The 19,844-nt window shown below is 37.4% G+C and overlaps 1 protein-coding gene across 8 annotated transcripts in view; it reads left to right on the forward strand.

Moving 5' to 3' along the window:
• Positions 1–19,844, forward strand: part of LOC105479633 (family with sequence similarity 13 member A) — a 377,790-nt gene that overhangs the window by 245,517 nt on the left and 112,429 nt on the right. For all 8 annotated transcript variants that reach the window (XM_011737705.3, XM_011737709.3, XM_011737712.3 and 5 more), the window contains one exon: positions 8,698–8,861. In XM_011737705.3, the coding sequence (XP_011736007.2) occupies positions 8,698–8,861 (164 nt within the window). The remainder of the gene's footprint in view (positions 1–8,697; positions 8,862–19,844) is intronic.

The raw sequence follows: 19,844 nt of genomic DNA on the forward strand, positions 1-19,844 counted from the left end.
GTTCTGAAGGTGATTGAAGGTGATTGAAGACTTACAGGCAGGAGATACAAAAATGAAAAAGACACACTTGGAAATCACTCACTCTAATAAGGACAACATTGCAGCACCAGAATAAAGAAGCTAATAGTATCTGCAACCTTAAAATCCCAGCTCCCTCTAAAAACAACACTATACCACTCCTTGCCTGTCTTAGTAGCTGAATGTAGCTGGTGAAACCCACACAACTAAGCTGAGGTCCTGGCCTCTCTTGTAAGCAATTCCTTCATACATTCTCCTTGGCCATGATGCCTCCGGCATCACTTCCTTCACCCCTTCACACTCAGAGGATGACCTCACTTGCTGCTTCACTGAGAACAACAAGAGGCAGCATCCACCTGCTCCCACCCTCATATCCCTCCACCACCTGCCTCTGGGCCCACAGTGTTCTTCCTTCTTCCTTCCCATCTCCTGGACGGGCTGTGAGTCCTGACTAAGATCGGCTCCTCCCCTGTGTTCATGATCCCATCCCCTCTCACCCACTCAAGAACTCTCTCCCCCAATTGTTCCTCCTTCCTCCTCCCTCTCCTGGGTCACCAGTTTGATGTCTGTCTACTGAATCATTCCCATTTGCATAGAAATATGCTATAGTGTTTTCCATCTTATTTGAAAAGAAAACCCTCTTTTGACTCTTCAGCCCTCTTTAGCAATCGCCTCTTTCCTTTGCTATTCTTCACAGCAGAACTGCTTGAAAGAATTACATAAGCTCTCCTTCTAAAATGGAGAAAGAAAAAAAAAAAAGAATTATTTAAGCTCTCTGCTTTCACTTCCTCCTTTTTTGCCTGGAACCCACTCTAATCAATCCCTACTACAAAATGAAACAGCACATTGCCAAATTCAGCGGTCAGTTCTCAGATTTCATTATTCGCCTTGTCAGCGGCATTTGACACACTTGATCTTCCCTTCCTGTTTGTTGTAAGAGCTTTATTGAGATATAATTTATATACTGTAAAACTCACCCTTTTAAGGTTACAATTCAGTGGTTTTTCATATATTTACAAAGTTGTGCAACCATGAACAATATCTAATTCCAGAACATTTCATTACTCCCAAAAGAAACCCCATACCCATCTGCAGTTACTTTCCCTCCTCCATCCCCTGCCAGCCACTAATCTATTTTTTGTCTCCCTAGATTTGTGTGTTCTGGACATTTCCTGCCAGTGGAATTATACGATATGTGTCCTTTTGTTTCTGCCTTCTTTCACTTGGCATAATGTTTTCAGGGTTCGTCTATGCTCTATCATGTATCAGTACTTCACTCCTTTTTTCACTGATCATATTCCATCCTACAGATATACCACATTTTGCTTATCCATGCATCAGTTGATGGACATTTGAGTTATTTCTACTTTTTGGCTACCATGAATAATGCAGCTGTGAACATTAATATACAAAATGAAGTGTTTTACTGCAAAATTTTATGTAACAGAATGAAAATTTGTTAAAGTGTTCTACCTTAATTCCTACAATGCTCAGTTTAAACGATTACTTTTTGCCTGAATTTTTTCCTGATAAAAGACTTAAAGTCAGAGAATTGAACAAATAATTTGTAAAATGGCAGATGGAACTGTGTCAGAATTAATAAGAAACCTCACCCTACTACCATGTACAGATTTACCTGAGCAGTTTCTAAAAGGTGAGATTTCCTTGAGCCCACGTCTCAGGACAGATGGCTCTACCATGGGGCCATATAGTTAGAGCCAGTGTAGTTTCTTGACTCATGGTCATGCATTAATCATTCTTTTACTCTGTAAATTCAGATTATTGTGATCTCTGTACTATCAATATTTTTAAGTGACAGATTTTGAAATTGAATATAAATGAAAGTTCTAAATAAGAGCAATGTTTACACAATAGAATTAATATGTTTTATAGTATCAGCTGATTGTTAACATTTCAATGTTTCTAGGAAGAAAGTAGATGCTATTACTTAGTTTCTTATTCATTATACAAACATTTAGTGGTCACCTACTAAGTGCTATTCTATGAGGCAGGGCTATAGCAGTTAACAAAACCCACAAACATTTCTGCTGGAATGGCACTTTCCAGTTTGCAGAAGAGAGAGGAGCTGAGAAGGGCAGAGTTGAGGAAAACAAAAAACTGAGGAGTGTTACTTACTTGGGCCACACTGTGAACCTGTAATTGATTTGATCTCTTATATTTCAAGATAAGCTTCGTTTTTGTTTTTTGTTTTTTGTTTTTTGTTTTTGAGATAGAGTCTCGCTGTGTTGCCCAGGCTGGAGTGCAGTGGTACGATCTTCACTCACTGCAACCTCGGCCTCCCAGGTTCAAGTGATTCTCCTGCCTCAGCCTCCTGAGTAGCTGGCATTGCAGGCATGCACCACCACGCCTGGCTAATTTTTTAATTTTTAGTACAGACAGGGTTTTACCATGTTGGCCAGGCTGGTCTCGAACTCCTGGCCTCAAGTGATCCGCCCACCTTGGCGTCCCTAAGTGCTGGGATTGCAGGGGTGAGCCACCACGCTAGGCCTCAACATAAACTTTTTGAGAAGTATAAAATTTATTTTTTCTCCTATATGGTGATTTTTCTCACAAAGTTAAATTGAATTATGCTGAAATACAGACTTGCTCTAAAACTTGGATCAAGATGAGATTTTAATTAGTTTTAACTGTTTATCATTGTCCCATTTTTACTATTATAAAAAAAGATAAGCATGTGTAAGAAACTACTCCCCTCCTAAAAATATATATTCCCTAAAGCATGTTAATAATTTTCTCAGAAAAAAAAAAACTGGATCGTTAGTTAGCTAGTACCGTGGCACAGAAGGGATTCATTAAATTATCTATGAGGAGAGTAGCAGCAGTTTAGTAAACAAATCTCTTTTTTGGAAAGCTAAATGAAACTTTTTTTAAGCAAAAACAAAGGCCTTTTTATGACTTAGAGTTTTTTGTTGTCTTTAAATTAAAACTGTATTTTTTTTTTTTTTTGCAAATTCAGAACTAAGCATCTCTTTTCTGGTACTTTGTTATTTCACATTTCTTCTTATGAAGATTATGAGTTTAACGAACATTAAAGAGAGGCAAGAAGCTTTGCCATCTTCCATACAAGTGATAGGTGGAGGAGAGAAGAGGCCAAAGATAATGGGGAGGACTGGCTAACTTTCTTTAGAAAGTCTAAGTGTTAAAAATTAGTGCTACTCCTTTTGTCCTTCTATCTCAATCTTTCATAGTCATTTGAGCCTTGAACATAATTTTCTGTCCTTTCCTGATCACTTCTCAAAGAACCTGATGAAGAATATAGAGTCCATGAAAAGAATAGAGTTAGAGCTTGGGATTTTTGGTTTTTTGTTTGTTTGTTTTGGAGGTGGGGGATGTTGAGACAAGGTCTCACTCTGTCACACAGACAGGAGTGCAGTGGCACGGTCACAGCTCACTGCAGCCTCAACCTCCTGGGCTCAAGCCATTCTCCCACCTCAGCCTCCCAAGTAGTTGGGACTATCGGTAGACACCACAAGGCCTGGCTATTTAAAAAAAAAAAAAAAAAAAAAAATATATATATATATATATATATATATATATATATATATATATATATATATATATATTTTGTAGAGACAGGATCTCACTATGTTGCTGAGACTGGTCTCCACCTCCTGGTCTCAAGCAATCCCCCATCTCGGCATCCCAAAGTGCTAGGATTACAGGTGTGAGCCACCATGCCCAGTCCACACTTAGAGTTTTTTTACTTTCAAAATGCAAGCACAGCAACTGAACAGTGCTTAGGGTGACTCCTTAGACTAAAATATCAGTTTGTTATGCTTAAGCTTTTAAAAATTACTTACTTACAATACTGCCTCATAATAGCTTACTAAATTATTATTTTTAATTTTCCTCCCGTTGACTCACAAGCACATTACTTTTCTGGGAAGAAACTTTTAAGTGGAGAAACCTTCTACTCCTCCACAAAGGAAAAGAAGCTGTCTAGTAAACAAAATCCCTCCTGCTTCATATCCACTTAGCATGGCAGATAATTCGTACTGTACACTCTCCCACAGAACAGAGAGCCTATGTTCACAGCTTACTGTTGTATCATCACAGTTATATGAGGGCAATGTATCAAAATTAAGATTGAGGTATGATATTTTAATGTCTTTTTTATTTTCAGTCACATTAATTTATCAGGGTAATTTAGTGCCTGGTATCACATAATTTTTTTTGATGATGGGTTCTTTATACAATTTTTAAAGATTAGACCATCTTAAAATATTTTTAGTGTTGACTGTGACGATTTGTTTTTTGACTTTCAAAACAAATTATTGTGTATTTTAAGTATGATGGCCCTAGTTTTATTGGAGGTATATATCTACCCCCCCTTTCCATTTTTATTTGCTAAACTAGCTTATACTATATCCCATAAAAAGTACTTTACTATCTTATTTGAAACTTTGTAAGTATTTTAATGGCTGAGTAATCCTTTATCATGTGGATATGCCATAATTTACATATGATAGTAATTTGGTTATTTAGAATGCTTACATTTTCATTCTATTGTAAATAAAATATGATGAACATATCTTCCATCTAGTTTTGTCCTCAAATTCAATTTTTTTTTCATAAGGCTATGTTTCTAGAATGCTTCAACAGGTGCCAGAGAAATAAATTGAAAGAAAAGAAAATTTTAACTTCTAATACCCAAAAAGAAAATGGTTGCATTATGGTAGGTAATATGACTTTCATTTAAAATGCCATTTATTCTTGCAGTTTCCAACATTTAACATATAACCAAGTATATAGACTAGTGGTTAAGCACAGGTACTAAGGCCTATCTGGGTTCTGATGGTAACTCTGCCACTTACTCACTGGAACAAATGGAATTTTTTTGTGCCTCAGTTTCCTCATCTTTCAAATGATAATAGTAACAGCTCTTGACTCCTTGGGTGGTTGTAAGAATTAAATGGGTTGGTTTATGTAAATCTCTTGGAACCATGACTGGCATAGAATAAGTGCTCAGTAAATATTAATTATAACAGCAGCAGCACCAGGATTTAAGAGAATGTTTTCTAATTTTACTGTCTCAAAGAACATTCCTTTGTTTTTATTCCCATGGCATGTTAAATACTAAAGTACCTTAAAAATGCCACAATTAGAGCTACTGCACACCTGCAGGTACATGCATGGAATATACTCTTTTTGAAATTCCTGGAATTGTTTGTATTTTAGTTGTACACATAAATCACACAGCATATACCGAGATCTTTATCTCAAATAGCCAGTGGCAGAATTCTTATGAGCAAAGTGTTCATCATAGGTGGTTTGGGGTTTGGGGGGTTTTACAGTTTTTACCTTCACATACAAAAGTTACTAAATGATCAAATAAATGAAGAAATGACTAAAAGAAAGAAGCAAAGTGTGGTGTGAACTAGTGGATGTCAGTTATAACTGCAGTGGAAAGAGAAAGCTGGTCTCCCCAGTCTGTATCCCCAACCCTTGGCCATTTTCCTGCTTCAGCCACATGTTATGAGAGAGGCTGCAGGTACGTCTCTCCAGCACATTCACTCCATTTATTACAGTAAGGCTGTTGGCTCAATTTGGAGTCCCTGACCAGCAGGGCTTGCCTGAGCCTCATGGAGCCAGTAGCAACTCTTGCTGAGATAAGGTGGGTCTAAATGGCCTCCTGGGCCCACTTCTTGTCTGTCTTCCCCTCGATTAGAATATGTTTCATGAAAGCATGGAGTTTATTAGGAGAATTAACTCACATGATCACAAGGTGAAGTCCCACAATAGGCTGTCTGCAAGCTAAGGAGCCAGGAAGCCAGTCTGAGTCCCAAAACCTCAAAAGTAGGGAAGCCGACAGTGCAGCCTTCAGTCTGTGGCTGAAGGTCTGAAAGCCCCTGACAAACTACTGGTGTAAGTCCAAGAGTCCAAAAGCCAAAGAACCCAGAGTCTGATGTTCAAGGGCAGGAAGCATCCAGCACAGGAGAAAGATGGAGGCTAGAAGACTCAGCCAGTCTAGTCCTTCCACGTTCCTCTGCCTGCTTTTATCCTAGCTGAGCTGGCAGCTGACTAGATGGTGCCCACCCAGACTGAGGGTGGGTCTGCTCCTCCCGGAAGTCCACTGACTCAAATGCTAATCTCTTTTGGTAACACCCTCACAGGCACACCTAGGAACAATACTTAGCATCCTTCAATCAAGTTGACACTCATTGTTAACCATCACAGTCTCCTTATTTTAACACCATGAAATGTTGTGAAACAACTGTCCTTGTGCTTGCTTTAATATGGGCAGGGAATTAAGTCTAAATGTGAGATTTTTTTGGCTAATTAGTTTGAAATCTTACTGCATTTTCAGTGTTTGTATTGATTTTTCATGTCTACTCTTTTGAAAAATAATCACATCAAAAGGAACTCCTGAATGAAATATATAATAGCATATATTTTTACTTCCATGTTCTTGCTATTAATGTTTTTTTTAAAAAAGTATTCTTGGTATTCTTGAAAATTGCTAAGAGAGTAGATTTTAAGTTTTCTCACCACAAAAAATGTATGTGAGGTAATGCGTATGTTAATTATCTGTTTAGCTGTTCCACAGTGTATACATATTTCAGAACAACATGTTGTATAGGATGAATATATATAATTTTTGTCAATAAAAAAGTCAATCTTGGCAAATATGGACTACAGAAGTGTTTTTGTAAGTTTATAATTTTTAAAAAATTTTTCCTTGCTTTCATGATTTTATGAACTTAAAAATGCTCTACAAAGAAATGTCATGAAAAATTAATTAGCAGTCACCAGATTTGGGCAAATTTTATGTAACAACAACAATAATAAAAACTAGCTTTCATTGAGTGTTCACTTTGCTCTATCCTAAATATATCTCTTTACCAAATTATGCTCATATATTTTGTTTGTGTGTGTTGTTTGGTTTTGTAAATTAATGTTATTTTTAATTGACAAGTCATAATTGTACATATTTCTTCATATATTGTTTTATATAATCTTCATAGATGCATGAATTTATTCAATATTTATGTTCATAATTATTCCCATATTATTTTAAAACCTATCTGTTTTACTGACTATCCCCCAGGATAGTCAATGTCTTAAGAATACCTTGTGGTTGACTAGTGGATTGTCTCACAATATAAGTATTTATTAATAGATCCAAAACTTTGCTAGACTTTATGGTAAAAATGTTAACAAGAAGAATAAAAGGAAGGAGAGAGAAAGATAAAAAATAGGAGGAGACTATAATCTCAATCTGCAAAGAACCCATTGAGACCATATGACCTAGAAACATGAAAAAACTCAGATTAAAGTATCAGGCAATGTGTAATCAAGGATAGACTACGTGGTAGTGTGTTATGGAAATTCAGAGTTGGGAAATTTCGGTCATTAAGACCTGAAGTTAAGTCCAGGCACTGTGGCTCAAGCCTGTAATCCCAGCACTTTGGGAGGCCAAGGTGGGCAGATGACTTGAGGTCAGAAGTTTGAGACCAGCCAGGCCAACATGGTGAAACCACATCCCTACAAAAAATACAAAAATTACACTGGCTTGGTGGTGCACGCCTGTAATCCCACCTACTCAGGAGGCTGAGGAAGGAGAATCGCTTGAACCCGGGAGGTGGAGGTTGCAGTGAATCAAGATCACACCACTGCACTACTCCAGCCTGGGTGACAGAGCGAGGCTATGTCTCAAAAAAAAAAAAAAAGACCTGAAGCTTGTTAGAGAAACTCCACTGGAGTTATCTCAGCCACAAAGGAAGTTAGGATTCATTTGGTTTGAGGCAGTTGAGTCGCCGATGGTGAGCACATGACATTCCAGATGTAAGGACAAGCATGGGAAAATTCCTAGACACAAGAAAAAGCTTCCAGTGTACCAAATACAATTGATCCGAGGTTTCTAATTTTTCCTACAATTCTGGCATAATGCTTTTTACATTTTAAAGGAAAACAATATTGATTGTATTGATACTCATTCTGATCTAAAATAAGAGAACGTGAGGGTATTTGGGGGGCTAGAGGGAACATAACTTCAGATACAGTCTGAGAAGTCAGTACCCCCAGGATTCATTTGAGACATGTGTTGCCCATGCATTCCGAGATAAAAGAAAACTAAAAAGCTTGTGTTTTTCCTATTTATTACCTTAATCAAAAGTTTGTTAGATCTTACTTTGCCCTACAAAAGAGGGCTACAACAGAAACCATCAGCAAATTCCTGTGTTGCTTTTTGGTAGTAAATATTTCTGAATACCTTTCAGACACTGGCATCCTTTATTCCAGTGGTTCTTAGCTCTTTTTTTCCCCACCTCTTTCCAACTATTTTTTATTTCCTTCAATCCAAGTTGCCAGTCTGACATACTCCCATATCACTTCTCATTACATAGAATGATTATTCTAAGGAGGGGTGGGCCTGGGGAAGATTTCTGTCAGAATAGAAATCTTCTCGGTAGGGTATGGGGTATATAAGATTTGAATGTTCTCCTTGGAAATATTTGTATCTCCCCTTCCCTGTGCCCTTTGCCATATCATTTTTATATGTAGTTTAAATTTCATTTTTAGCTTGATGTTTTTCTGGGGTGTTATAAATTGGATTATTGCAAAATTAGAATAAATTGTCTTTTTCCAAAAACTTAATTTGAAAGACTTTAACATTTATCTAGCTCTCTACCATCCCTCTTTTTTTTTTTTTCCTTTTAGATCCCAAAGTCCAGGAGTGAGGGATCTATTCAGACACACAGAGTACTGCAACCAGAGCTATCTGATGGCATTCCTCAGCTCAGCTTGTGGCTAAGCCGTAGAAAATCCTGCTTGGAAGACATGAATTCAGCAGAGGATGCTAGTAGTGCCAAGTTGGTACCCAGGTTGGCACGTTTTCTTTATCTACACAATCCATATTGCATTATCCGCTCTTATGTTTAGGCCCACATATGTAGGTATTTCTGCATTGATCTACCACTGGAGTTTATAGGATATAGATCAGTAAAGATATTTAAAATTCACTCTATGTTTTGAGAATTTTCTAACAGTTCTTATCACAGAAGCATTCTAGTTGTTTTGTTTTCCAGATTGAAACAAGTGATTTAATCAACAGAAGTTATGTTAGGCTCAGAGTTAAAGTTGAATTGTTATCTTTGGATGCTTTCTCATAGTATGTTCAGTGGAAAATATTATCTGCAATTTAAAATGGAAATCAAAGTTGTCACTGGAACCAACTCTCACAGACTAATTTTGAATGTTGCTTTTTAACCAGCATGTTGCACATTATAACTGAGAGCAGACTTCTCTGGTATACTTGAAGAAAAAAACCTGCAATGTTTTTTGAGACAGAGTCTCACTCTGTTGCCCAGGCTGGATTGCAGTGGTGCAATCTCGGCTCACTGCAACCTCTGCCTCCCAGATTCAAGCAATTCTCCTGCCTCAGTCTCCAGAGTAGCTAGGACTACAGGTATGTGCCACCACGCCCAGGTAATTTTTTTTTTTTTGTATTTTTAGTAGAGATGGGGTTTCACCTTGTTGGTCAGGCTGGTCTCGAACTCTTGACCTCAAATGATCCCCCTACCTCGGCCTCCCAAAGTGCTGGGATTACAGGCATGAGTCGCTGCGCCAGGCCACAATTTTCTTAAAATAGATAAATTTGGGCTTGAATTTTATTTACTAGTAGCTTGAATTTTATTTACTACTAGAATTACCATAATTCCAGAAATTATATAATTTTCATTTTAATAATATCTTCCATTATAACTTATAACCTATTTTTAAAATAAAAATACTCCAGGAAGTTGAAAGAAGTTATTAAACAGAGATATAATGTAGTTAAGGAGCTTGCCACTTTGTATTGCCTTATAGAAGACATAGCATTTGAGCTGGATCTGATGAAGATAATTTAGATGATGAATATGGTGAAGATAATTTAGATAGGAAGAGAAAGAAGACAAGAGTATTGTAGATATGCTTATTTAGGAGGTATAACAGGTATTTTGGAAATTGTAACTGGAAGTAGTTGGAGATAAGGCTGGAAAGGCGGAGTGAGGCCAGGTCATAGGGGACCTTGAATGCCTGGTTCAAGTATTTTTTCATTCTTTCATTCGTTGAACAAATGTTTGAGTGGTTAACCTCTGGTTCTAGGAACTGCTTTAAGACTGGAGATGCAGAGCAATGAACAAAACCAACCAGGCCCCTGTGTTAAGGAACCGTAGATTCTAATGAGGAGAGCAACAGAGAGACATGATAGAAAAAAAGACTGTGAGGAAGATGACTTCAGCTCTAATAAATGGAAGGTATTAAGAAATTATAACAGTTTAATAGACTGACACAAAGATCATTTTAGTTTGAGTAGTCAGAGAAAGTTTGTTCTGAGACAAAAGGAGGGGGAAAAAGTCTGTAAAAATCAAGGAAAGAGCATTCCAGGCAGAGATTATAGCAAATGCAAAAGAAACGAAATGAGAGAACCTCGATTTTATCCTAGAGGTAATACGAAGCCAATGAAAGTTTGAGCTGGTTAGGGGAGGTGACAGATACCATGGGGAGTTAGTATATTAGGAAAAGTAACCTTCCATCAGTGTGCAGGACAGATTGGAAGAGGTAGAGTTTGGAGGCAATTGCAGTGTTGGTTCCTTCAACAGATATTAATCTTTATTGAAATCTAGTTATGTGGCATTTACTGGAAAAATGTAAATCTCCCACTTGGGGAGATAGAAGATGAATGAATAAAAATTCAATAATTTGCCTTAAAAACACATTTGCTACGTGCCTATTATGTACTAGACACTGAAATCATAAATAAGATTCAGGTGCTTTTCTTGAGAAACATAAAATACAATTCACAATACATAGAAACATAAAATACAATTCAAATACAATACAAAACAGTTAAGAGTTTATCAGGCAGGGAAATAGAGACAAGGGTGCCCCTGGAAGAAAAAGCAACAAGTGTGAGGACATTGAGGGCAGTGAGGACAATTTGGGAGAGCTGCAAGTGTGGCAGTGGATTCAGGACATCTGCAGTTTACAGTGTAGAATGTAGGGGAAGGTAAAGGTGAATTAAGAGACTAAGCTAAATAGATCAGGTCGTGAAAAACCATATCCCATGTTTGGATTTTCTCTTGAAAATGATAGGGAGTAATTCTAGGAATATAAGTAGAAAAATGATATAAATAGATTTGTATCTTATCAAAGATCCTATGACAACCATGGAAAGGTAAGGAACAAGGAAAGATGAATGGAAATAGTAAGAGGTGCTGGGAGACCAACAAGCAGGCCTTTGGAGCAATTCAGTGCAAGTAAGAGCCTTCGTGAAGTCATTGTCAGTTACTGAGAACAGGCAGGTGTGGACAAGTCTTTGTCCCTTGAAGGTGTGGGAGAAAATAGACTACTGCTTATAGGGGGGCTTGGTCCAGAAAGGGTTGGAGTTTTTCAATGTTTCTTGTGTTTCTTCTGGGTTTTTTAAATATTTTAATGAGTCCAATGTTGGCAGGTTTAGATGCTTAAGGGGCAGAGCCAGTGGAGAGGAGAAGCTGATGTTGCAAGCCAGGAGGTAATAGAACAAGGACCTCCAGGAGAGAATCCAGAGACCAGGTGGCCGTATCTTCTGTAAGGCAGCTTGGGTGCTGTACAACCCTAAGGACACTTTTCACATTATAGCTTCTGTGAACAAACAGTGGTGGGCGGTGCACCTTCTGCACGGCAGAGAGAGAAGGTCATAAGCAATAGAAGAATAGTCATAAGCAATAGAAGAATTAGGTCATAAGCAATAGAAGAATTGGCCATTAAGGAACAATTGGAAAAGAATAAGAGGCACAGATATAGTAGTCCTCTTTACGGTTTTCTTCTCTAGTTTAAAAATCATAGTCAAGTGGCTAGGTGACAAGAGCTAGTGTCAACGTTATTTTGCCAAATTACCCTGTAAAGAATTATGTCAAAAATGCCTTAAGTAAAATAGTGAAAAGAAAAATTCAGATGTTTGTTGTTTATGTAATTTTTATTCTTCCAATCAGAAAATGAAAATAGTTTCCTGCTTCCAAAGTTAACAAGAGCCTCCTTTTGAAGAATGAATCAGTATTTCTGTGATACAAATCAAAAAGTGAGATTATGGAGAGAAGGCACAGCTAGCCATTGCTGTAGCAACTATTTGTTCTTCTGGTTGTCATATGTTATCCCCAGTTAAAACAAATCCATACCTATATTTATAAATTTCTTATATTTTTTCTAGTTTGTTTTTTAAGACAGGCTTTCACTCTATTGACCAGGCTAGAGTGCAATGGTGCAGACTCAGCTCACTGCAGCCTTGACTTCCTGAGCTCAAGCGATTCACCAATCCACCCACCTTGGCCTCTCAAAGTGCTGGGATTACAGGCATGAACCACCATGTCCAGCCCAACTTTCTAGTTTCTAAAAGTAGAGCCAGACAACCTTAAAGGTCTAGATACAACAACATTATCCGTGTTTAACCTGGCCACCTCTATCACACAGAAACTTTTTCAACTTCCTGTCTCTATCCATAGATCTACTGTATCTGTGAAGAGATGTTTACTTTTTCATTTGATTTACCTCCTTGTGAGACAAATTATCAAAAGATAATTGGAGATAATTAAAAATAAATTTTAAATCCTTTATATATCTTTGAAGTAACCAAATCATGTTAAATGTGTAATACAATGTAATCATATTTTTATTTCAAAAATGAAATATGAAGCTATTTTCATTTGCAGTTACTTGCCAGAAAAAGTTATTGGCTAGTTCATATATTTTAAATTAAAGAATAAATGTGCCTGTGTGGAAAATACACAGAGCCCACAAAATCTTTCTCCAAATCTTCTTCTTAACAATTTATTATTTGTCCTTGTCTTAAATGGTAATATCACTTGGTAAAGTTACTAAAAGTCACTGAATTGTAGAAATAGGTGGGCTTTATGATATGTAAAATATACCTTAATAATACTGTTTAAACAAATACAAATGCAAAAAAAGCTGGAGTGAGGAGGGATATGCTTTAACAAGACTGTCACTTGATTACAAAATGCTAAAATACAGCCATTGTTATTAAGTCAATGCTGTCTGCAGAGAGAGTTCGTTTATTACATTTTAAGAGATTTTTGTCCTTCATACTTTTCTTTGACTACATCAGAGCATGGTGGCGGGAATAAAGGTCAGGTTCTCATGAAAGGTGATTCCTAAGCAGGGAGAGGAAGAGGGGAAAATGCTCTTTGTTTTCTCATCCTGGCAGGATTCCAATTTGTAGCTTACTGTACTGTAATCAAAAGTTATTGAAGTAATCAGTATTTCGGGGAGACGTTAAAACAGAAAGAAAAGGCTGAAACATCTTGGAAGTTTCATAAAAAATCATAGTTCCATTGTGTGTTTAAGCAGAAAAGTTAACCAGTTTGCTACTAAGATTAAGACAAGCTCTGTGACTCTAGGAAAATTGTCATTAGGTTTGAGTGTAAACAGAAGTTCATGGCCTTCTTTCAAGGTACTGTAGATAAGCTCACAATTAATGAAAGTTTTGTACTCGGGTGTCTCATAAAGAGATTAATATTAAATGTTTTTATTTTCTATAATGAGAATAAAGAAATAGCTACCACTATGCCAAGTATTTCTCTAAAATAATATGAAGAATACATAAGGAAAATGTCTTTGCTTATCTTACAGATGTGTTCTTAATTTGATAGATAAATGAGGGAAACATAATAAATCAGTTTTCAATGTATATTAAAAATAAATCTTACCGTGGGAGAGTGTGTTTCAGATGAGAATTGTTCTATTCTAAAAGTACTTTCTTACCTATTTATTCCTTTTCCCAACACTTTTTCATTATTGAGGAAATACATTCTTCTTAAAACATTTAATACATCACTGATGGCTAAAGTTCCCTTTGATTCTCTTGCTTCATGATTCTAATTCACTCCTTTCTCCCCCAGGGATAAGTGCTATTACAGGTTTGGTAATGTGTTCTTCCAGACTTATTTCTACGGATTTCCCCAGGAATGTATCTCACACATTTTTTCAATTTTTTAAAAAAATTTTCATTTAGTAAATGTATTGTGGTGCTTCACAGATTCTTGAAAATTCTCCTATTTCCTGTATTGCTTCCTCCTGCTGCTATGTTCCTTCCTTCGCCCTTCTGTCCAAATTGCAGCGTCCTCAAAGTCTCCTTCCTGGGCTGTCTGCTCTGTCTGTCTGCTGTTCCTTCCATGGCTCATCTAGTGCCACAGAAGCAAAAAAATAGAAATCAGTATCTCAGGCCTGAGCTCAGTCCTAGGCCTCCAGTGCTTGCCAGACAATCTCCACTTCAGGATGTATCTTAAACTCGCTATGCCCAGACAGAACTTACTCTCATTTTTCTCTCTCAACTTTGCTCTGTATTTCATTCTCCCAACCACCAGACTCACAATCTTTTCTATCATCAGTCACCAAACCTTGTCAGTGTTTTTTTTTTCAATGTCTCCAACATCCCTTTCCTCATTTTTTTTCCTCATTATCTCAACCCTAATGTAGGCCTCCATCACCTTGTGGTTAGATAATTAGTACATTTTATCCATCCCACTAATGTACTAGATTCATTTTTGTCACACAAATTATTCCAGTACCTCTGTCTTCAACTCTTAATTCTATATGATGGCTTCTGGTTCTGTATTTCCCATTCAGAATTTTCTACTGAGCCACACTCATGTCACTCTAACTAGCAGACGTGTCTTCCCAGTCCCTCTGATAACCCAAACGCTTCCCCTTCTCCCTACCCCTGTCATGCAGTCATAGCCAGCCAACTCCAGAATGCTCTTTGATAGCCTCACTGCTCACTGTCTTTATTGGGCCCCACAGCTTCCTCACCCCTTACCATCTCCACAGACACAGGAGTTTAAACAGACTCCACTCCTGCTCGGAACTATATAGCGGCTTACTTGTGCCTAGCCTACAAAGAGCTCCTTGCTCTGCCCGCTACCTGCCCCTCCAGCTGTCTTTCCCCCAACTCTATACTTGTCTTTTTCGCATACCTAGAGCCGTCAGAGAACCCACACTTTCCAGGACTGTCTTGGTTCCAGATAGTCTATTCATGATCTGATCATGTGTCAGATTTTGTCTTGATACTTGCTTTACAAATTATAGTAACCCTATGTATAACATCTTTTGGTTATATCACACTCTGTCAGGCAGCCCTGTAACAATAATGTCAGATCTGCAAAATGACCTTGGATGAAGAACCTATGATTCTGAAAAGGTTATTCATTTCACAAATATTTATTGAGTTAGGTGAATTATCTAAGATCATGTAGTTATTAGAGTCAGGCTGGGATTAAATACAGTTTCAGGCTGTGATTATTTCACTATTATTTCCTACCTGACTTCTACCTTGAGTTCCTTTCCCACATAAAAAGTATGTGTTTATATTTTCTTTCCAACCTGATTATGAGTTTCTGAAGAAGAGAGACTGTGTGTTAGGTCTCCTTTGTGTTCACGCTAGTACCGAGGTGGCATGTCCTCAGTTGCTGCTGCCCTAGTTGTTATTGTGATATTGTTATATGTGCCCACTTTGAATTTGAATTCCACTGTCAGGTGAGAACACTAACCGTTCTTCATCTAGCTGACCTAGACCTAGGTTAGAGATTGAAGTCTGACTCTAAAATAATATAATTTTTTAATGTGTCAGTTTCTCTCTTCAGATCCTTGGAAAGTACTGACCCAAGGGAATCCTGTACTGTACACCCTTAGAGATACTACGGAAGTCAGGACAGCCATGCGCTCTCATTGTCCCCACATAGTCGCTGTCCATCTTGTTGCATGTCTGTCCATCTATCTGGGAGAAATCCATTGTTTTACAAGGCTCGTAATATTTCTATGCAGCTCTCTGCACTTGTGGCAGAAAGTTTGTGCCTTGTGACACTTGTCAAAGAACACTTTATAGTTTAATAATGTATTATAATAGTGCATTTCATGAGAATCAAACTTTCAGCAATATTAATAATGAATCAGTGTTTACAATGTTAACTGTAACCATTGCCCTTCAAGGTATCTAATCTGCAATTAAATATGACTGACTTCATTTCTGAAGTCCAGCCAGCAAAAAAAGCAGTCATAACTATCCTGTGTTTGTACTTCATGAAGGGCACTCCAATTACTTCCTGAACATGTGTTTGTTCCCTTACAGTGTTTCACTCTCTGCTACTTGGAGCCAAGTTTCAGAATTTTTTAATTGACTACTGAAGCTGAAATGAAGCAAGGCTTCTTAGATACAAGATTTATAATCATATGTACAATATAATTTGAAAAATTACCAAATATCATAGCCGACTGCATGGGCAGCTAAAGTAGCACCCGTATGAATGAGGGAGCGTCTCAGGCTGCCTTATGAAAAGCACAGCGTGCACTTCAGCACGCAGTTCCCCTGCAGAACTGCCATTTCCTGGGATGTTTCTACTCTCTGACTTTCGTAAGAAAGATGTATTGAAAGGTAGACTGGAAAAGGGCCCCAACCTCTCAAACTGGATTAGAAGAAATACCTAACTGTATCTTTTCATGCAGACCATTTTGTAATTTATTCTTGACTGCCACTAGTTCCCATGAAAAAATATCCCAAGGCCTTAGATAAACTATTTCATATAAGTGAAATATCTATTAAAAATATTTTCTAGGCTTAACTCCAGTCTCCTTTTCAAATGAAAGTCTCCGATATTTCAGTATTTTGATTATTAAAGAACAAATTGTTCTCTACTCATTCACCAAAATCTGCCCTTCAATACAATTGCTATGACTACTTGAATTTTGACATTTTACTGGAATCCAAACTTCAATTAAATGTTTTTTCTAATTCTGTATACAGTATGAGTAGTTAATGAAATGATAGATAAGTAATGGCAAAGAAATGTATTGTCATATCTTCAAATAATTTCTAGTGGCATTTAGATCAACAGAGTATATCTGGACTCCTATGATCTTAGCTGGATTTATTTTACTAATTCAAAGTTAACAGATTGATATTGGGCACAATCTATGTACTGCACATATGCACTGGGCCCTGAGGGGCCAGACAGAACTAAGGTGTGGTGTGTATTGTTAGGTGTCTACCATCTACCAGTCCATTAATTGAGACAAACTGACACATGGTTAACAATAGCATATAATAGAAAGATGTTTAAAAGCAGCACAACAGAAGTGATGTAAAAGCAAAGAGGACTTGTTGAATAAAGTTCAAGGTCTTCAAAGGTCTTTAAAAATCTGGCTAAGCCTACCTTCCTGGTTAACGCTTCTGTGGTTCTTCATCCTATATCTGAGCTACATTACAACCACATTATTTCAAATGTTTCCCCGTAGTTTCACAGTTCCGTATCTCTGCTAACATTTTCCCTTTTATCTGGAGTGTCCTTCTCCCACTTTGTCAATAGTCAGTTTAAATTTCTTCTTGTCTATGAAGTTCCCTCTAACTCTTGCACATTTTATATAAATAGAATCACATAATATGTGTTCTTTTGTGTCTCTCTTCTTTCACTTAGCGTATGTTTCGAAGGCTCATCCATGTTGTAGCATGTATCAGTACTTCACTCCTTTTTATGTCTGAATAAATAAATATTTCATTGTATATATGAACCACATTTTGCTTATCTACTCATTAGTTGATGGACATTTGGGTTGTATCCACTTTTTTTCGCTATTATGAATAATGCTAGGATGAACATTTCTGTAGAAGCCTTTGTATGGGCACATATTTTCAGTTCCCTTGGGTATAAGCCTAGGGGTAGAATTGCTGAGCCATATGTTAACTCTATGTTTAACCTTTTGAGGAATGACAGAGCAACTGCCTAGTTTTGCATTCCTTTCAGCAGTGTTTGATGGTTCTAGTTTCACTACATCTTCACCAACGCTTGTTATCATGTTTTTTTATTATAGCCATCCTACTGGATATGAAGCGATGTCTCATTGTGTTTTGATTTGCATTGCCCTAATGAATAATGATGTTGAACATCTTTTCATGTGTTTAATGGCCAATTGTATATCTTCTTTAGATAAATGTCTTTTCAAATTCTCTGTTAATTCTTTATTTTGGATATAAGACCCTTATCAGATATATGATATGCAAATATTTTCTCATATTCTATGGGTTGTCTTTTCAATTTTTCTTCTTTTTTTTTTGGAGACAGAGTCTCACTCTGTCACCCAGGCTGGAGTGCAGTGGTGTGATCTCGGCTCACTGCAACCTCCGCCTCCTGTGTTCAAAACAGTTTTCCTGCTTCAGCCTCCTGAGTAGCTGGGATTACAGGCGCGCGCCACCAGGCCCGGCTAATTTTTGTATTTCTAATAAAGACAGGGTTTCACCATGTTGGTCAGGCTGGTCGTGAACCCCTGACTTTGTGGTCTGCCCGGCTCGGCCTCCCAAAGTGCTGGGATTACAGGCGTGAGCCACTGTGCCCGGCGTCTTTTCAATTTTTTGATAGTGTCCTTTGAAGCACAAAATTTTTAATTTTGTTGAAGTCTAATTAATCTGTTATTTTCTTGTTTATAATGTTGATGTCACATCTAATAAACTGTTGCATAATGTAAGATCATGAAGATTTACATATGTGTTTTTTTCTAAGAGTTTTATAGTTTTAGTTCTTACATTTAGGTCTTTGATCTATTTTGAGTTAGTTTTTACATGTGGTGTGTGGTATGAGTCTAGTTTCATTCTTTTGCTTGTATATATCCAGTTGTCCCAGCACCATTTGCTGAAAAGAATATTATTTTCCCATGGAATTGTTGTTTTGGCCCTCTTGTCAAAAATCTGAACCTAATTTTTCAAAAAACTAATTTAGGATTCTCACTCTTCTCCCTCCCACCTTCATTTTCTGAGAACATTGACTTTCAATTCAATAGAGATGTGAGCATGGTTTAGATCTACAAAATATAATAGCACAGTCTGGAAGTTTTTATCTTATTTCAAGCAGCAATCATGAAAGACTGCTTTTATCCTCCTACCTCCCAAATCTACCAACATATTCGCATCTGCATCCTTATACTCTGCCTTCTCTCCCATTACAGTGGATGAGCTGAACCTGCACATCTCTAGGGTCATGTATGTGTATTCTTGTATGTGTACTCTGAGTCTCATTCCCTCTCGCTCAAGGGCTGTGTTTCAATAGTCACCTCCCTCCTTTATATCATCACTTTCCCCTTTTTTTCTAGACTAGTCCCATGAGCAAAGAAATTTGCAGTAAATAGCTCTCAACATTTTTGTAATCCCTCTCTAGAAACAATATCCCTCTTCTCTGTTGGAGCAAATCTCTGATAAAGGATTGTATGTACTTGCTGTCTTTATATCCTTTCCTCTCATTCTTCAACCCACACACCACTTAATGTGTTCTTGTTGAGAACAACAACCTCCATCATGGCAAATCCAAAGGTCAGTCTACTGTCCTCATCTTACGCTATCTCTCAGCACTATTTGACCCAACTGATCACTCCTTTTTGAAGCACTTTCTTCACTTTGCTTAATGTAACATTATAGTCTCCTGGTTTTTCTCTGGCCTTACTGGATATCTTTTCTTAGTCTCTTTCATATAAGCTTTCTTCTTTTCAAGACTTCTCAAATTTAGAGAACCCCAAGTCTCAGTCCTCTGACGTCCTCTCAACCTATACTCATTCCTGGGTGCTTTCATTCAGTTCTGTGATTGTAAACACTATCTTTATTCATAAGCCTCCAAAAATTATACTTCTAGCTCTAGCCTCTTCATTATATTCCAGGTAGTTATGTCCAGTTGGCAAGACCAGCTAGTTAATTTGTTCTCCCCATCCTCCACCCCTCAGGGCAATGTTGGGGGGCAGATTCAACAATTATTAAAAATGTTAAGATGTTGACAGCAAAGCATAGGGCCCTTCTG

This window comes from Macaca nemestrina, chromosome 3 (assembly GCF_043159975.1).
Source record: "Macaca nemestrina isolate mMacNem1 chromosome 3, mMacNem.hap1, whole genome shotgun sequence".
In the NCBI taxonomy this organism is placed as follows: domain Eukaryota; kingdom Metazoa; phylum Chordata; class Mammalia; order Primates; family Cercopithecidae; genus Macaca; species Macaca nemestrina.